We start from the raw sequence: 19,201 nt of genomic DNA, 5'->3' as shown, positions 1-19,201 counted from the left end.
GTTGTTCCATTCGATTATTATACTTCCAGGGCAATCTGATTGCGTTTAGTCAGCAGATGACATTTTGGCATAATGAGCTGAAAGTGATAATATCGTGCGTGAGTGGTCGTAAAAAATAAACGTAGTAGGAAAAACTTGCCTAACAAAGTTTCGTGCCAATGCCAAGGCAAATTTACTTTGATTAAATCCTCAGACTAGAGGGAGCACCAAACACACTGACCTGTCGTTTTACCGTTTCAGGAACCTTCCAGGAAGCGGGGGTAGTGCAGCAGGCGTACGAACTGGGCTCTCCCCTCAGAATGGTTGTCTGCAGTGCAGAGTCAAAGCTTTCCGGAGTCCTCAGCTCACAAAAGTCACTGATGGAGACGGGCTCTTGGTTCCAGGTGAGTTGCATGAAATTAAGCATCCCCCTAATAGGATTAAATGCATAAAGTTAGTGCACAGTGAGCTAAAAATTCAGGGGACACTTTGACGATCTAAAGAGCGCGAGGCAAAAGCCTTTCCACGCAACTTCGGCTCCACGGCCATCGGCACACACGAGGTGGTTATGGGGCTACTTGAACTGGCTAGTCATGCCTAATTAGTCATGACCCATGAATAACTAGTCATGACTAGTTAATCATTAACCAGTCACGGCTCGTTAGTCATTAATGGTTAGTCATGACTAACCAGCCGCAACTGGTTAATGACTAACTAGTCATGACTAGTTAATGACAAACTACACATCACTAACTAGTCAGGATTGGGTAGTGACTAACTACTGATGACTGGTTAATGACAAACCACATCACTAACTAGTCATGACTGGTTAATGACTAGTTAGTCATGACTTGTAGCTAGTAATGACTAGTTATGGCTTTCACTTCAGATGTAACAGATGGACAGACAGAGTCATGGCCGCAAGTATGAGCTCTTAAAGGCTTTCATCTTAAAATGAAATGACAGGCTACACTGAATAAAGAGGTACACAACAAACTGCACCTTATGAAACAAATTGCTAGGAGATTGGAACCCATGTCATACACCAAGAATGTATTGCAGGAGTGATTTTATGTTATCTTATCAGAACCGCTCACCTTATGCACATCTTCGTATTCCTTGAACAGAATTACATACCCCTATGCAAAGCAGGGGAAGAGCTTGCAGTAAATCACATCCTTTTCCCATGCGCAAATCTTGAGCAACCAAAAAGAAAGCATTTCTTTTTGGTTGCTCAAGAAAAAGAAAGGTAATGAAAAGGACTCCCCCACTTGCCGTTCTTTCGCTGACTGCGAATTTCGGCCATATCACACTTTTTACGACTTTTTACCTATTCACTACAATGAGGTTTCAGTGTATTACCTATCTTGTAGAGTACAAGCATTAGTATCTGGACGCTGTAGGCATCCAAAGTGTGCTACTTTTATTACAGGAACGCACATAAAAAAGGTGATATGTTGGTGCTCACCAGAGCTTGCTTAGCAATGATTCAGGTCTGAGATTTGAAGGCTGCTGAGGTGCATCACCCAAGGTGCCTCTTGTGAACCCCGTGCAGCCATCGTTGTGCCATGAGTGCCCCTCCCCACAGGTGTCCTGTCCAGCGGTGATACTGGAGACGGTGAAGCGAGCCGAGCGTCGTCCCGATGCCCTTGTCCTGCGGCTGTACGAGGCGTATGGCGGAGAAGCGGCGGTGGTCGTCACCACGTTCCTGCCCGTCGCCCGGGCAGTCACTTGCAATGCTCTCGAGGACGAGGGCCCTGAGCTCCCCATCAGTGGGGGCACCATTCAGCTGGTGCTCAAGCCCTTCCAGATCGTGTCCGTGATGGTGTTCCTAAAACACCATGCCAAGTGAGCTACTGTGCTTCAGCAACACTGCTGCAGTCGTTGCTGAGAGTTTGAGATGTCTGGCTTGTGGTGCTTGTTTTTGGGGCACGGGCACGGCTGGAAAATCCTCGCTGCTACATGATGCAGTTGGTTCACGATACAGTTGAACCTCGTTATGACAAAGCGGAAGGGATTCATTATGGCCATTGCTTGGCTGTAGCCGTGGGTAACCTTCGCTGAAACCGTTAGATGCCAAAGAGCTTAGCTTCTGCTGTGCAAACCGAAAACAATGCACAGCGCATTGTCATTGGCATTGAGCATTTGTTTCAGATGCACGGCTGCACCGGTCACAGTGCCAGCATACACCGGTCGAAACTAAATAAACGCCAGATACAGTATATTGTCTTCGTATTGAAGAAGTGTAGCTTGTTGGGCTACTAGGTGCATGGTAAGTGGAAAACCAGCGGAAAGGACGCATTCACAAGCAGGAGAAACACATGTATTTCTCCTGCTTGTGAATGCGTATCTGGCGTATCTGTATCTGGCGTTTATTTAGTTTCGACCGGTGTATGCTGGCACTGTGTGACCAGTGCAGCCTTGCATCTGAAACAAATGCTCACGACGGAATCGCTGCTGTGTGCCCACTTTTACCGTAGACCGTGTTGACTTCAACGCGTAGAAGACACGGCCAGAAATTCGGAAGGTGTTTTGTGTCCTCAACAACATTATTCCTCCTGGGAGCCTTGGGCATGCACACTAAGCAACCGTAACACAGCCGAATAGTAGAATCTCGATGGTTCATATCTCACGGGCTCGCGAAAAACATTTATATCATCCGAAACTTTGCAATATCCATAACGAATAAAATCCATGTGCAGAAGCGGAGGAAATGCATTCACGCTGTTTATGACTGATAGAATTCGTTTATGGCCACATAGCCACAGCTCACTTCTCGCAGTCTGAGCTTGTGCATTTGTATAATTGGTAGTGGCATGGGAGAGTGTTCCGAACATACGGAATTCCGCACATTGTGCATAATGAACTCTGGCGAAAAAATTTTACGAATTCATATCACCCTCAAATTTGTATCAACCGTGTTCTTATCATCGAGATACTACTCTATAGGTGCACCAAGCCTGTATGTCAGCCTTGCCATTCCGAATCCATTTCTTCCTCAGCCTGCATAGAATTCAGTGCCTATCAAACGGATCTCGGATGTCTTAAGAGGACAGGGAGAAACCCGTTTCGAATATTTCGCCTCGTTTTCTTTGTGCTGAAGCCAATACGGGCTGTGGTAAATGTGGGCACATGGCAGAACCTCCTCTAAGTTCCTGTTTCGGTTTGCCTTCTCGCATAATGCAGAAGCACGCTGGTCTCAACACTGCCACTGCATGGAATCACCGCATCACACCAGTGTCGCGTGGTGAAGCATGGGTACTCTACCCTTTCGCTACCCTTTCGCTAGAACCCTTTCGGCTACCAGTGCTTTGACCGTGGCCACATTTTGGTTGGCAGAAATTTTCTTCCAGCTTATGTCACTCATCTCAGTCTTGCAAAACTAGCGGTACATTGATGCCATCAAGCATGCCAAACACACTGCCAGACGGTGTCACATCACATGGCATGACGTCTTGAAAACGTCTTGAAAACGGAAACTATAAACCTGCACATAGCGGGCTGTGTGCAGCAAAGAGGGTGGACAACAGGCAACTCCAATGACCTTGGCAACTCTTGCAAGGCACAGCGTGTCATGGACAACGCACTACGTGACATCATTCTGGAGGATGCATACTCAACTTTCGCTGAAGGCGGGCTAGCATGCTGGCCCGCCTTTTAGACCCACCGAAGCTGACAAGTAGTTTTTAGAAGCGTGCTGTATGCGGGCATGACAGAGGCAGGAAATATTTTGAGCATATTTGAGCATACTGAGGTATACTCAGTGCAAAAAGGCCAGTGTGGCTCATTTTTGCTTCGTTATATCCTTTTGTAAAAAAATTTTACTTCTTAAAGGGACACTGAGGAGAGCACTATTAATATTTTTTTTATAGTAAAATCCGATAGTTCGGCATGTCATGGCTTTGTTGCCACTTGGCCGGCAGCGAAAGATGCATTTATTTCTAAGAAATTTGGATTCGAAGTTGAAAACGTTTTTCCCGCCGCTCTGATTCAAACTTGGGATTCTCCTATGACGACACAGGACTAAGTGACGTGAAACATGACGTGCGCATGACATAACGCAGACTCCGTGATTTCTGGCGACCAGCAGTGCAGCCTAGCAGCAGCCGAAAAGAAAGCTACCGCCGGCCGCACGTTGAAGGCATCTATCGGCTATTGCGGCCGTCGCTACAGTCGCTTCGATTACGTTTGCACTGGCGTTTTGCCAGCGTTACGATGGATCTCGTTCTCGAAGTCGTCAACGAAGTTCTCGCAAATAGACACCTTTAGCATACCGTGTACCTTGTTACCGCTAGCTGAATACCGGGAGCCCGCCTACCGCCGGAAAACAGGCGCTGATTGGTCCCGATGCTTCAGGAGCGCGCGTAGGTGCCGGGCACGTGGCGCCATCTGGCGACGTCAAGGAGATTTGCGCATGCATTGGCTGCGCCTCAGGGATTCGTGCCTTCTCGTGTCCTAGTGTTGCTAGAACCAATGGTTCTAGCAACACTGCTTTGTCCTATGACGTCATCACGCTTGTACTTGCAAGTTTGGCCTGTGGCGGCGATACCTGTATTTTGGTTCTTGCTCTTTTCTACGTTACAAGAGCTTTGTTGTCAGTATGAGTGGCGTTTTTGTAATCAGGAGCTGGTATTCTGTCGATACAAGCCAACTTCAATTTCTCCTCAGTGTCCCTTTAAAAGTGAGATATCAAATACTACGTGGTCATCTATTGTTCTTTTTAAGGGGGAACCGCTATGCTTCTATGATATCCAGTATTCCCCTGCAAACCATTTTTGTTATAGCGAGGTTTGGCTGTAGAAACAGCTGGTGACTCAAAATCTCAAAGTACTGAATGGTCAGCTCAGTCTTAGAAGTGGCTTTTGCGACTGGGTAGAGATCACGAAGTGTAACATGATTCAGCAGCTGTGGCATTCTGCTGAGCATGCAAATTTTTTTTTTTTTTTTCAAGCTCAAGTGGGAAGATTGTCACATTCTGAGCTGTTGGTGTCGAAGAACAACTGTTGGGGCTAGTTGGTAGCTCGTGCTTAAAAAAAGGACTGAGCGCAAGAATAGTAGTGCTATAGGGCCTAAAACCCCAGAGCTGCCTGTGGGACATCGTAATGGAGTTCTCCGGATGAATTCCAGCTACTTGGAGTGTTTTTTAATGTTTGCCGACATTTCACAGCGTGCTGGTGGGTGTCTCGTGCAAAATATGCCAAGGTCGCGGGATTCGAACCTGTGACCTTGGGCTCAGCTGCCAGATGCCAAAGCATCCAAAGCAGGTGCAGTGCAGGAAATATGCAGAGAGAAAGAAAATAGAAGTGTGAAGCGCGTCATGTTATTTCTTTACATTGTCCGCATGTTTCCTCTGCTCTGTTCTCTTTGTGATGTTGGTGCTTGGGTGCAGTGGGTGCTAAGAATTAATTAGGAACCCCCCAAATTGTGGCATCCTTTTTAGCTTAGGCGTAGCTTTATTTGAGACATGAACGAGCATTAGCCCTGTAATGCCCAGTGCATCATTCACAGTGCAGGCATGGTTGGTATCATTTACTTTGTTTGAAGCATGCAAAGCAAAAATTAAATTGTTCCTGCATTATGCAGACCTCAGTTTTCAGCATAGTTCTCTGAGCACCGTTAGAGAATGAAATGGCATGACTGTTAAAAACGTGTTGTGTGATTGACTTGCTTGGATAGGTTACTGTCCTGGTGATGTGACTTTAAACTTTAACAGACATGCTGGTAGATTACTATCACATGATTAAATTGTCATAATATTTTCCTACCCTTTGCAGTGTTTACCGCAATCCAAGTGCCCACTTTTTATTTTACTCTTTAGAAATCAGGTTTTGATGTATCTCTTACTTGCCGAATTACTTTTCTTCATCAGTTAATTTAATCATCTTTTACATTCCTACAATCTGGGAACCCTTAAACGTCCAAATGCAACCTATTTCTGGATTTTCACATTTTTATTCATCTGGGCATTGCAGGGTTAATATCTAAAAAGTTATGTGTTAAATGTAAGCAGGTTATACAGGTCTTCTCTTTCTCTTAGTTCATTTTTTTGGGTGCCTTCATCCGTTCACCAGCCGGAAGACTGGCTCAGGGAATTGATTGTAACCTTTCAACAGTGTCACGTGTCACAGTGGAAGAACAGTGTCATCGTAACTTGACCTGACAAGCACCAAAACCAAGCAAATGCATGGTGCAGATGGCATGCTTGGAACAGTTAATGGTTTCCGCACAAGGACCATTAGTTTTGCTATTTTTTTTTTCTAAATATATTTTTTAATACAAAATAGCACCTTCAACCCTGAGCAGGTGCCTGGAATATAGGCATCAGGTTGTTGTAGAAGGAGGACATATTTCTGTTTTTTGTTTCTTTACATATTATTGTTTCCCTCGGCAGCAGCGGCATGGCAGGAAGGCTGCTGTTCTGAATGAAAATCTGCCACCTGATGAGATTTATTTTGTATCATTGTACACATACCTGTCTAGAGCATTTGAATGGCATGCCGGGGAGTACACTTGTGTCAATCACGATCGGCCTAGGGCTCAAAACCCACCCTTACGGTGCATGCTCATTCTCATAAGTCGTGTTTAACTCCTTACGTCTTTGAAAGCTGTATTGGTCCCGCCATACAGCGGCAATTGTCATAAATGTGCCATTAGAGCGCTCTAGACATATGTAGATGACTGTATGTGACCATGTTGTTTGATTTCAACAGTCCTCCTTTGCATGGTGTTTCTTTTGCATCTAATGTGCTGTATGCATTATGCAAGCATGCATTTTTGTATTGCATTCCTAGTTCATACATTTTTATCTTTTATATACAGCCAGTAATGTGTTGTTTCGGGCATTTTTAGTGAGCTTTTATGTTTTTTACTGAAATGGTTTTGTTCGTAGACCACTTCCTTGTTGAAGAGTCAAAGTGAGTAAATCGAATGAGCCGATGCCCTTTCAATACTGGTACACCACTTGTGGAAGTTTATTTTCTAGCCAGATCCCAAACAATCTTTTTTACCAAGTGGTACGAAGAGAGATATTTTTATTTAAAAAGAAGCATATATTTCCCTGAAAAGCATATGTGGCCAGTCAACTGTGTGATGTGTGTGGCCGATGAACAGTGGCGGGATTTATTCAGTTCACGTGTTGCACTTTTTCGTTTGCATTTTGTTGTGGCCACAGCACTCACAGCACACAGGTATTTGAACCTTGCTGTCAGCTGCGGGCTTGTGATAGGGTTGTTCAGGCGCTACTGTGTGATGGAAAATGTGCCAAGTTTGTACCGACTTAGATTGTCTATATATTTTTAGTGGTACAGAATGTCATGCAGTCAGAGTAAGTAAAGTGCTTTGAATGTTTTTAAACTATCAGAGATGGCTGAGGGCCAACACCTGTATGGAGTGAGTGATTCATAATGTTGTGGTGATTATTGCAGTATTGTATTTTGTGCAGCAGTTTATGTGCCATGCTCATGGTGTGGAGGATGATAGTAGGGGGCAATGTGGATGTACCAGGGTTGACAATTTTTACGCAGAAAATTGCAGAGCTTGCATAATTTCTTTATAGAGGCCATTTGCGTGCAAGGAATGGTCATTCTTGTTTTGGCTTCAACTTTATGACGTACGCGCATTATGTCACGTGAAAGGCGGTGTTCTGTGTAGTGTAGCGTGTTTGAATTAGTAGACTGCTGTCATCAATAAAAATGCATTTTCGTAGACTCCTGTCTCATATTATTGCCAGAGAACACCACGTGGCTGGTTCTCAAGCTTTTTCGAGTGTCCTTTTCACTAATGATTTTGTTGCCACCTTGATCATGCATGGCCCCTGTCATTCTTATTTGCCCACACTTGACATATTTAAACTTGGAATATGAAGTGCTCGATTGTTTATGCCTCTGTTCATTTATCCAAAAGACCCTTGTTATTTTGGACTTCAAGGGACCGGGAAACATGTCCGAATTATCCTAAGGTCCGAATTAATGAATGACCCTAAAGAACTTCCAAAACTGTTTGCATAATATGAAAAACTTGCTTGGTGAAAACCTGGGGGCTGGTCTTCTGTTTTTGAGGTGAGAAACGCTCCGCAACAACGATTTTTCACAGTTCTGTTGGACGCTTTACTGTGTACAGGCTGTTGGGAATGTCAAAGCAGAGCTGCTGCAGAATAGTAAACGCCTTCATGGTGCAACGCGAAAGCAGTGGAGCAGCGTTGTCACTTGTGAAGAAGCTTCGCCTCACAGAGTATGAACAACATGTGACCAACGCGCGGAACCAGGGGGTAAAAGTGAGGAAAAAATGTATCGGCACAAGAACAGCCTGACTCCTTTTGGTGTGAAACCGAAAAGACCAGAACTGCTGTAAACTCCAAAAACTTTGCATAATTGGCTGAACAGTACATGCCCAGGCCATCATCACCTCGGTGTAGCGCTAAATTAAACAAAAAAGAAACCAAAACTATACAGTGGCACTCTTTTTAGGTAACAAGACCCTACAAACATTGTCAATATCCTTCAAGAGAAAAGTATACAACAGGTGTATCTTACCGGTACTCACCTATGGGGCAGAAACAAGGAGGCTAACAAAGAGGGTTCAGCTTAAGTTAAGGACAACGCAGCGAGCTGTGGAAAGGAAAATGATAGGTGTTATGTTGAGAGACAGGAAGAGTGCAGAGTGGGTGAGGGAACAAAGGCGGGTTAATGACATCCTAGTCAAAATCAAGAGGAAGAAGTGGGCTTGGGCAGGGCATGTAACGCGAAGGCAAGATAACCGCTGGTCCTTAAGGGTAACGGAGTGGATTCGAAGAGAAAGCAAACGTAGCAGGGGGCGGCAGAAAGTTGGGTGGGTGAATGAGATTAATAAGTTTACGGAGATACAGTGGCCGCAACTGGCAAAGGACAGGGTTACTTGGGAGAAGCCTTTGCCCTGCAGTGGGCATAGTCAGGCTCATGATGATGATGATAACAAACATTGTCACACCTGACGCTGTGTGCAAATCGAGGCTCTAGGAGCACGTCAGAGCTGCATGGGCAATGCTGCATTTATACAATTCAGGTTGGAGAAGGAGTTTTTGGATGATCGCTTGCTTGTTTGGGGCACAGTTTTTCACACTTTTTTAATTGATTTGAGCGCTGATAGAGAGAATATAGGTTGTCTCATTTTAATCAGTACAGGTTTAATACCACAGAATACCTAGAAGGTTTATCAAAATGTGTTGTGTTGATAATCAGTAATGCCTACAAAAGCTGGAACGACATATGTGCTTGACCAAATAACCTTACCTCAAAAGTACTGCTGTGTAGATAGTCTATTCGTTCTATAAGAAAATCACAAAATAAGACGTTGATATAATGAAGGTCCTTATGACCTCAAGTGTACCAGAAGTTTGAAGACCGCTAACGTTATATTAATTCGTAAGAAAGGAGACTCCAAGGACTTTCAAAATTACAGAACGATCAGCTTACTGTCTGTTGCCTACAAGGTATTTACTAAGGTAATCGCTAATAGAATGAGGACTACCTGAGACTTCAATCATCCAAATGATTAGAAGGCTTTCGTAAAGGATATCCCACAATAGATCATATTCACTCTATCAGTCAGGTGATAGAGAAATGTGCAGAATGTAACCAACCATTATTGATTACAAGCAAGCTTTTGACTGAGTGGAAACCTCAGCAGTCGTGCAGGCACTGCGTAATCGGGGTGTAGAAGAGCCGTATGTGAAAATATTGGAAGATATTTATGACGACTGCACAGCTATCATAGTCCTACCACAAGACACACAAAGCCTCTCTTTAACCAAGTCAAAAGACCGTTCCTCAGTGGTCGAGGGGTAGAGCATGGTATGGTGCAGTGGTTCAAGTCCCAGCTCAACTATTCTTCTTTCCAGCGCAATTGCTTTTCGTTCTTTGGAGGCACTACAAAATGGTGGTGGAATGACGTGACGTCTCTCTAGACCAATGAGGAATTGTGTAGCGCCATCATCACTGTTGCACTGAGTGACTGCTGTGGGGCGTTTGAATCACCCACGCGAGATCATGTGGTTGTAATGCCATGACCCTCTCGAACAATTTCGTTTTTTTCGGCACTTCAATGCATGGTGGTTCCTCAGCTGAGCAGGACTCTTAACGCAGTTGCATTAATACTGTATTTAGTGCTTCCGGTACTTTCGGATTAATAATTTTGAAAACTCTAGGATTTGTGCATAGCATATTAGGTAACGTATTTGAATAGTCGGTGCGCTTAGTTTTGGCGACGAGTTGTTGAAATGTTTTGTCGATGGTGCCGTGTCTTTCCCAAGTGGATGAGGTGTTTAAGTGTTTAGCTGTTCTTAATGCCTTATATTTGTGTTGCTCAAACGTTTTAGGGTAGGTTTGAACACCGAGGATTTAGATCACTCGGTTACGGTTTTAGTGGGGACATGTGCATCGATGAGTTTCTGCGTTCAGTTTTTGAAAAGAGACATTAGTGAGATGCCACGTACTAAACTCAACCTGCCACTTATGCTTATGCACAGACCTCCCTGCAAAGAAGACATGGTGGCAGGAATTCTTGTACGATTCCAGCAGCAGTCTGTACATGGCAACTGGCTCTCAAAGAGTAAGACGCTCAAGCAGGTTCAGCCTTCTGCAGACATCACAGAAAATCTAACTGATGCAAACAAAGAGCTGCTCTTTGCCGCTCTTTGATGAACCACGGAAAACAAATACAAATACGTATGGCATACAGATGCAAAGGTCCTCCTTCGTCGTGCGGATGGCGATTCGGTTTGCGTTGTGTAGAATGCAGAGGATCTCGAGAAGCTCACTTAATGCTTGTTATTTATGATTAAACCACCACCATGTCTCAGTTCCTGGCCACTTCTTGTGATCCTTTGGACGTGAAAGCCAATGGAGATGAATTCCCACTTGCGCTTTTTCGTGTGAAAGTGCAATCTGTACGATGCAAGTACGAATTACTAGTTGGTCTGATAGGGGAGTTAGTATTTAATTTTGATGTTATTATGGCAACTGAGATGGCGTCTACAGATATTTAAGTAAAACAGCGCTAGACACGGGACAAAGGAAGAACAACACAGCACAAGGCGCTGTTCCTCCTTTGTTCCGTACGTGTCTAGCGCTGTTTTACTTACATATGATGTACCAACTTGCCCAAGCCTCCACCTTAACACAGTTACTTTCTACAGATATTACTGATGCTGTAACAATATCGGGTTATTTCTTACTCTACCACAGCTGCTCTGAAAGGAGAGGTGGTGATGTTTCTGTTGCTTTTCGAAGCATACTTTCTTGTAATATTATAGGAGCTGTTGATGACTTCTGACTTTGAAATACTTACGATCAAACACGGGTAGAATGTAATATTTATGGTCTTTCGCCCTCCCCAGGGATCTGTTGCTACCTTTTTTGAATTCTTAGACCATTTGTTTGATTGTATCTCCTTTAATAGATGTACGCTGTTCTCATGCCTTCAACTATAAAAACATATTTTCATAACTTACTGCAAGCAAACTGTGTGCATAATGTGATAAACTGACCTACACATATTGTCACGGCTCGCGACATATTGTCACGGTAGTGTCGCGAGTGGAAGAAAAAGACGAGTAGCGATTGCGGCGCGCCGACGACGACGTTGCTGCTGGTGGACCTGCCTGTTTGTTCTGTGCTCTCTGTCTTCGCCCGTTATGTCGAGCTACTCTTTCATAGTGCTGGACCCAGTCTTCAACATCGTCGAGGCCATCGCCACGGAACGGGACGACAGATCTTGGAGCGACAGGCACGTAGACGATCCTTGACGCAATCGCGGGGTCGGTTTGTTGTGACTGGGACGCCATGGTACGCGATCCCTCGGGCAAGAATCCGAATTCCGGCGCTTGGCCTTGCTGACGTCGGCTAGCGCGAGTCTCAGTTTCTGCCGAGGGCTCCTCCAAGAAAACTCGACGGCCAGGACTTAGGACGGGGCTCGAACTACGAGGCGGGGTGCGCTGCATGAGATGCGTTACCCAGCACCTCCACCAAATGTCACGGCTTGACGTACAGGCCGGCGGCGAGAACGGGTGAAGACAGAGAGCACAGAACAAACAGGCAGGTCCACCCACAGCAACGTCGTCGTCGGCGCGCCGCAATCGCTACTCGTCTTTTTCTTCCACTCGCGACAATATTACGCAGTTTTCGTCATCTATACTTAATCTTTTCATCACAAATGTATACTCCAACAACCTATCGGCAGGAGCAGTAAAGAAAGCAATCAGCGATCACTTACCCATTTACATGGTTGTTCAAAAAACATCACTGAATCGATAATAACAAATGCAATCCTTTGAAAACATTTACAGAATTACGATGGAACATTTTCAAAATAAAATAACAGTCATGTCTTGGGAAGATGTCTACTAAAAGAATGCTGCGGATGACGCGTACACATTTTTTGCTAAATTCGAAATATTGTGCGATGAATGCTTAGGTTAAAGCATCAAAACCTAACATGAACATACAAAATCTGTGGATTACGAAAGAAGCTTGCGCATGATGCGAAAGAGAGATAACCTTTTCACAAAATTTACAAAGACAAAGGAAACAACTGATCTAAAAATGTTTAGAAAGGTCAGAATCCAGTTGGTTAAGACAATTTTTTTACCCTCGCACGCAGGCTGCGGACGCGCGCCTACTCTCGACACCAGTCGCCATCTGTCGGCGCGCGCGGCCCGAGGGACTGCGGGTCGCGCCGGCGCCGCGCATAGAACGCATGTTTACGTGTTCGCTTCTGCCGTTTTGTGCTCCATCAGCTAACGTATGAGGGTGTGTGCTGTGCGTCACTACTCACATTTGCCCTCTTCCAGACAGTGCTGCGGTTATCTTGTGCGCAGTTACTCGTTAACGTGACATCCGAGGGTAGTCGACCAGGTAGTGTACGGACTGGAAACCGGCACTTCGAAGCAGATTTCTGCGCTGTCGTATCGTTTGTTGTCGCCTTTTACGTGCGATATCATCTATGATAATATTATGCATCAGAATGTAGATCTATTGACTTGACTCAGTGGAGTAGTAACTGGATAGGCGAGCTGCAGGTTGTCCCGACGGAGCGCGTGTTTTCGATCACCAGTACGTGTTCAGCATCCTTGCGCTGAGCTTGCTCTTGTTCCCATTAAGAACATTTCATGCACAGGATTGTAAGCACGACCGCTACCGATTTCAGCTGCTTTTTCCGCACGCATGTCAGAGGTATCTGGGGGGTAAAGGTTTATCTATAGTATCTTTCTGCTGTTGGTATCTACCTTAGCTTGGTTTGGTTTATTAAGGTTTTACGTCCCAAAGCGACTCAGGCTATGAGGGACGCCGTAGTGAAGGGCTCCGGAAATTTCGACCACCTGGGGTTCTTTAACGTGCACTGACATCGCACAGTACACGGGCCTCTAGAATTTCGCCTCCTTCGAAATTCGGCCGCCGCGGCCGGGATCGAACCCGTGTCTTTTGGGCCAGAGCAGAGAGCCGTAACCACTGAGCCACCGCAGCGGTGCGGTATCTACATTATTCATAGGAAAATATGCGCGATTTCATTACATTTTCCACACTTAGCCAAACGCCTACGCAACGCTCTCACACGCGGCGAGAGCTCCTGAATAAAATAACGCGACTTCGGACCTCAGAATTAGTGAAAGCTGGATTAGCTGCTCATATCTATTCAAGCTTTGATAAATTAAGCGAAAGTACGTTTTTATGCACCAGGTTGCATAAACCATGACAAAATTTCTTTTCTGTAGGCGCTGCGACTCAGTGGGCTCACAGCGGTAATTTGTTGATAAACTGGCGCGGCGACAAGAAAGCCCTGTTTGTGGAAAGGGGGGGGGGGGGCTTTATGTCCGGCCGGCAGGAAGGAATAAGAGTGCATGGGAATTGGAACTGCATGCTAGGCGCACACCTAATGCTTGATATTGAACAAAAGTTTCTTTGCGGTGGAGCACCAAGACGGAATTCGATATCAGCACGAGCGCGTGCTAAGCGCCGGCACAATTAACCTGAATGTCAAACTAAATGTCATTAAAACGCGTCAATGTTATCGCTTTGATAACGTAAATACTTCCTGCAACACAGCCACGCAGCGGAAGTATGCTCCACAATGTTTTTTTAGCGCCCGAAGCGCGGCTATATGCAGGCGCGGCCGCGGAACTGCCGCAGCCCCGCAGTCCCCAAAGAAACGCCCGCACCGCGGCGCGCCAGTCGGTGCAAAATGGCCGCGCCCAGGAGAGGCTCAAAAATCTGGTCTATATGACAACCTTTTTTCTGTTACAAATGTTTTGAGACCAGACAAAACATGTAAACAAATAAATGTACTGTTCAACAACCCTAAATTGTTACATACAGCCAGAAATAGAAAAGAATGGCGAAATTTTGTCTGAATCAAAACGTGCAGAATTGTTTAATGAACTTTATTTCATGACCACAAACGGGCGCATCTCAGTTAGGAACAAACTACCTGCCAGTACCAAATACACAAAGCTTTTACCTTTACTTTGCTACAGAAACAGAGGTCTTATTGGTGTACTATTCTCTTCGCAATACGAATTGTACAGATGTCGACGGCTTACAGCTCAGGTAAGTGAAACATGTTCTAGACAAGCTAGTACCCGTATTGACATTCATTTGCAACCTCTGCTTATTATCTGGGGAATTCCCTGAACGATTCCAGGTCGCAAAAGTAAATGCTATTTGCAAAAGTGGCAATAAGAACAATTACTCAAACTATAGGCTAACATCAATCCACCCCATCTTTTCTGAAGGCATAGAAAAAATAATTACTTTACGAATCGCCTCATTTTGCAAAAAATTTTTCATTATGTCTGATGCACAGTACGGTTTTCACCGCAGAAGATCAACAGCCCATGCATTGCTTCAGCAAAAGGAAACAATACTGCTAAGTTTTGAGTCACAACTAACACTTGGGATGTACATTGATTTTTCCAAGGCATTTGATAGGATAAACCATGCGACATTGCTAACAAACCTGGGGCGATACAGTATCCAAGCAACCATCTTCAGACTAGTAAATGGTTTTCTTATATACCGCCTCTATAATCCATATCGATAAATAACACATAATCAACCTTTCTTCCATTTAATGCAGTTGTTCCACAATGTAGCATGCTTGGTCCAGTACTTTTTAACCTATCGTTTAAGCGCGGCTGACCCAGTTCAAAACCGCGCGGACCCCACCCCGTGGTCGCGAGCGCTACCGAGCGCTCGCCGACCAAGGCGGGCCTTGCTCGTGGGAACAAAGGAACGACACACTGGCTGACACAAACAAGGCATTTAAACAACAATAACGCCAGCTAGCAACAAAATACACTGAGGAATCGAGGATGTCCGGCTCACCAGCACGGTTACGAGCGAACGTTCGCCCGCGCTAGGGCAAGGGAAAAGCTCCGAGGCCGGACGGGACGGGGTGGCGGGAGCGTGTTCCTACCACGAGACGCCCGTCGACGAAGAGCGGAGCCGCGAGCGAAACGTACGCGCGCTATCCCGGTCCCAGGGAGAAGAGAGCCCGTCGCTTCCCGCGAGCGCGTAGCAAAACGCCATCCGTGGCGCTGGTGTCGCTGCGACGCGAGCGCCCTCCCCTGTTGGTTAAAGTAACTGAGAAGAGTGCGTTTCGGGGGAGCTAACTACAGTTGGGAGTGCATTGCGGGAAAGTGAACCACACAACATAAACGACATTGTCCTGATCAACCCAGACACAAAATTCGTCATATGCGCCGACGACACTACCCTCTTCACTGCATCCACTGGATCCACTGCTCTACAGCTGTCTCGAGATGGCAACATTGCATTAAAAAAATTGCATGAATGGAGCACAAATACATTAATGATATATGCTGAGAAGACAAAACAATTCTGCTTAAAACTAAAACTGTGTAATCTGTACCAGAATTATTTCTAGGCCACGGTAGCTCAGTGGTTAAGGCGCTCGTCTGTACAGAGCCGGAGTACCTGGGTTCGAACCCGACCTTGGCGGCCGCGTTAAGCGAACCGCATGGAGCGTTTTCCGCGAGCGATAAACGCGACGCGCGGCAAACGCCCGCGTTGCCGCCGACGCGCGAGCACCCGCACGAGAAAAATGAAGTGGCGCTGTCGCGCCGCGTTTTTTCGGGTTGCCAGACCCCACAACTGCCAACGAGGTGAATTATCTGTTACCGCATATATAATATGTCCTTTAAATTACAGGACACTACAATAAAAAAATGGCTGAGGCTTAGCTAAGGTTAAGCCTAGTCAGATGCGAAGCATATTGATGTCTAGGCTTGGTAATACATGGCTTTCCTTGGTTGACGTTCATCCCGCTCTTCATCGGTCTCTGTGGCACGCTGAAGCTTTCGCTTCTCGTTCAAATCAGCCCTGCTTCTAGGCGGCATCCCAACACCTGGCCGCCTCGTAAGTGCCCGGAGTTGTTGTTGTTGTTGTTGTGACTGAGAGAAGGATGAAAAGGAAATTGCACGGGCCTGCTACTGGCTCTAGCCAAGCCACCACCGCTGCCAACGTGCAAATAGAGGAGAGGTAAGAGATCAGAGGAAAGAGAAAGAGGCAAGAAAAGACGCGCGTCGCAGCAACAACTGCGTCCGCCGGCGGACGCTGCTGAAAAAATCAGATAAGCGGCCGAAGCCGCGCTCGCCGAAACGAGATCAGATACTCGTCCTCAGTGCCCGGAGAGCTGTTGTTGTTGTTGTTGTGACTGAGAGAAGGATGAAGAGGAAATTGCACGGGCCTGCTACTGGCTCTAGCCAAGCCACCACCGCTGCCACGTGCAGATAGAGGAGAGTTAAAAGATCAGAGGAAAGAGAAAAAGGAAAGAAAAGACGCGCGTCGCAGCAACAACTGCGTCCGCCGGAGCGGACGCTGCTCAAAAAGAAGCGGCCGAAGCCGCGCTCGCCGAAGCGAGAACAGATACTCCTCGTTTGCCCGGAGAGCGATGCAAGCTCAGCTTTATACCGCTGCTGTAGCGTCACGTGGTCAGCTGCAGCGCCTCTGATGTGGAGCCTACACCGCCGCGGCCGACCGCGCGAGCCGGCAGCCCATCTCTCCTCTGCTGTGACGTCATGTTGTCACGTGGTGTCACGCTAAAGGTCAATGGTAGCTCCACCGCCGCGCTCGACGGGCTGTAGTGTAGCTCTAGTAATATGCTTCGCATATAACAATCTTCATGTAATTATACCTCGTTAAAGGTTGTCTTGTGCATGTTGGCCGAACACTACGCGCGGACGAACACGATGCGTGAATGCATGTGGCTCTTTGGACGTGCTCAACAGTAAAGCCAGCTTCTCCGAGGAAAGAGCAAAGTTCCCAAAAAAGGTGCCGCCGAGATGCGCGGAGAGCAGAGCCATCTGTTGGTAAACCGAAAAACCAAAATGACACGTGCCTGCACGCTGATTGGTGGACGCCGGCCGTGACGTCAGTGCACGCGCAGCGCGAGGAGTTTTTTTCTACAAGCGTAGAACCACGCCGCGGCGCGATTTCGTGTTGGATTATGCTGGGCACGCGTCAGAATGACGCGCGGCAATCGCGCCCAAAAACGCGCCATGCGGTTCCAGCTTTACGATGGACGCGGAACGCAGAAGGCACCGCAAAAGGCGCCCGTGTGCTGTGCGATGCCAGTGCAGGTTAAAGATCTCCAGGTGGTCGAAATTATCCTCCACTACGGCAATGCTTGTCTTTCTTCTCTCACCTTCCTCCCTTCCCTTACAGCGCAGTTCAGGTGCCCAACGAGATATGTTAGGCGGATACTGAGCCATTTCCTTTCCTCAGAAACCAATTATTATTATAACACGAACGTACCCTTTGTGAAAGACATCAAAACTCTGGAGGTAGCCTTAAACGAATGCCTATCCTGGGACACTCATATCGAGCAACTAAAAGTCAAGCTCTCAAGGGGATGCAGAATTCTTGATAAATTTAGGCACGCGTCTTGCCTCAGGATATAAAACTACTAATATATAACGAAATTTTCACTATTGATGTAGCCTACGCCCATCTAGCATGAGGAATCACCACAGATTCAAATATAAGTAAGATACAAATGTTGCAAAACAAACCCCTTTGAAGTATAACTAACCTTTCATATGAGTTGTGTACCACGCGCCTGCGTGCTGAACTCAAAATTGTGCCAGCAAAACGGCTGTATGAATATATGCTCATGCTTCAATATACAAGGTGTCCCAGCTAACTTGGACCAAGATTTTTAAAAAAACTAAGCGTTCTCTGGCCTAAAATTGCGTGGATGTTGTTAGGGTTTATCTAAAGTTACAGCACTATTTGTTCGGTCCTCCTATTTGAATAATTAGTCGAGATAAAAAATTAACTTTTTAAGTAATAATAATAATAATAATAATAATAATAATAATAATAATAATAATAATAATAATAATAATGCTTTATTTCCACCAAATCAAATACAATTTGATGAAGGAGGGGAGAAAAAAAGCGGCTATCCGCTTGACGGAGTTCTCCTCTCCTGTTCAGACGGCAGTGACAGAAAACGAGGAACTAAATTGAACATCAAGTCATTAAGAACATAAAACGAAGAACCAAATTGAACATCAAGTCATAGATGAACAAAAACATCAATATAAGTAATGTCTGTAAGCGAACAGAATACACAGAAATCAAAAGGGGGTATCAGCAACGAAAAACGGGTATCAGCACAGTAGACGACCAGTCATCAAATAACAAAAAGGGTGGAGAGCAATTCATATAACAGGAGTTGATGTATTAGCACTTAATCAAATGAACAATCATGCTACGCAGAGAGGAGATGGTGATTTCACGGAGGTTTACGCCTGCTTCAATTAACTGGTTTTGTAAATACGGTAGTTGGTAATTAAGTCTTTGACGACCGTAGCTAGTTCTTGTGAATGGTAAAACCCATTGTGGTTTGTGGCGCTGCGGATATGGTGAATCGGACTGATGCAAAGGAGCCATAGATGAAATGGTGTCAACATGGCGCTTTTGCTCAACTATATACACGCGCAGCAGTCTGTAAGCATAGAGGTTTAATATGGTGATAATGTTGAGGTTAGTTACCAAATCCTGAGTTGTGTGTCTAACGGGCAAGTCATAAACTATACGAAGGACTTTTTTCTGAAGTACTAATAATATAGCTTGAAACGTTCAGGCGTCAATAGGAAAGTTGTGGAGCTCGACAAATATTGTCCAACTCAGGCACTTCAAACGAGATCGACTTAGCATGGCCGTTT

At 45.6% G+C, this 19,201-nt stretch overlaps 1 protein-coding gene across 1 annotated transcript in view; it reads left to right on the top strand.

The window, feature by feature from the left end:
• LOC149338480 (alpha-mannosidase 2C1-like) overlaps nt 1-2,168 on the top strand; it is a 53,393-nt gene extending 51,225 nt beyond the window's left edge. Inside the window, exons 16-17 of the mRNA XM_089547710.1 lie at nt 241-383; nt 1,568-2,168. Of these exons, the coding sequence (XP_089403836.1) occupies nt 241-383; nt 1,568-1,831 (407 nt within the window). The 3' untranslated portion in view covers nt 1,832-2,168. The remainder of the gene's footprint in view (nt 1-240; nt 384-1,567) is intronic.
• The last annotated feature ends 17,033 nt before the right edge of the window (nt 2,169-19,201 follow it).

This window comes from Amblyomma mixtum, chromosome 6 (assembly GCF_055824585.1).
Source record: "Amblyomma mixtum isolate Tamu chromosome 6, ASM5582458v1, whole genome shotgun sequence".
Classification (NCBI taxonomy): Eukaryota; Metazoa; Arthropoda; class Arachnida; order Ixodida; family Ixodidae; genus Amblyomma; species Amblyomma mixtum.
This window is presented reverse-complemented; position numbering and strand designations above follow the sequence as displayed.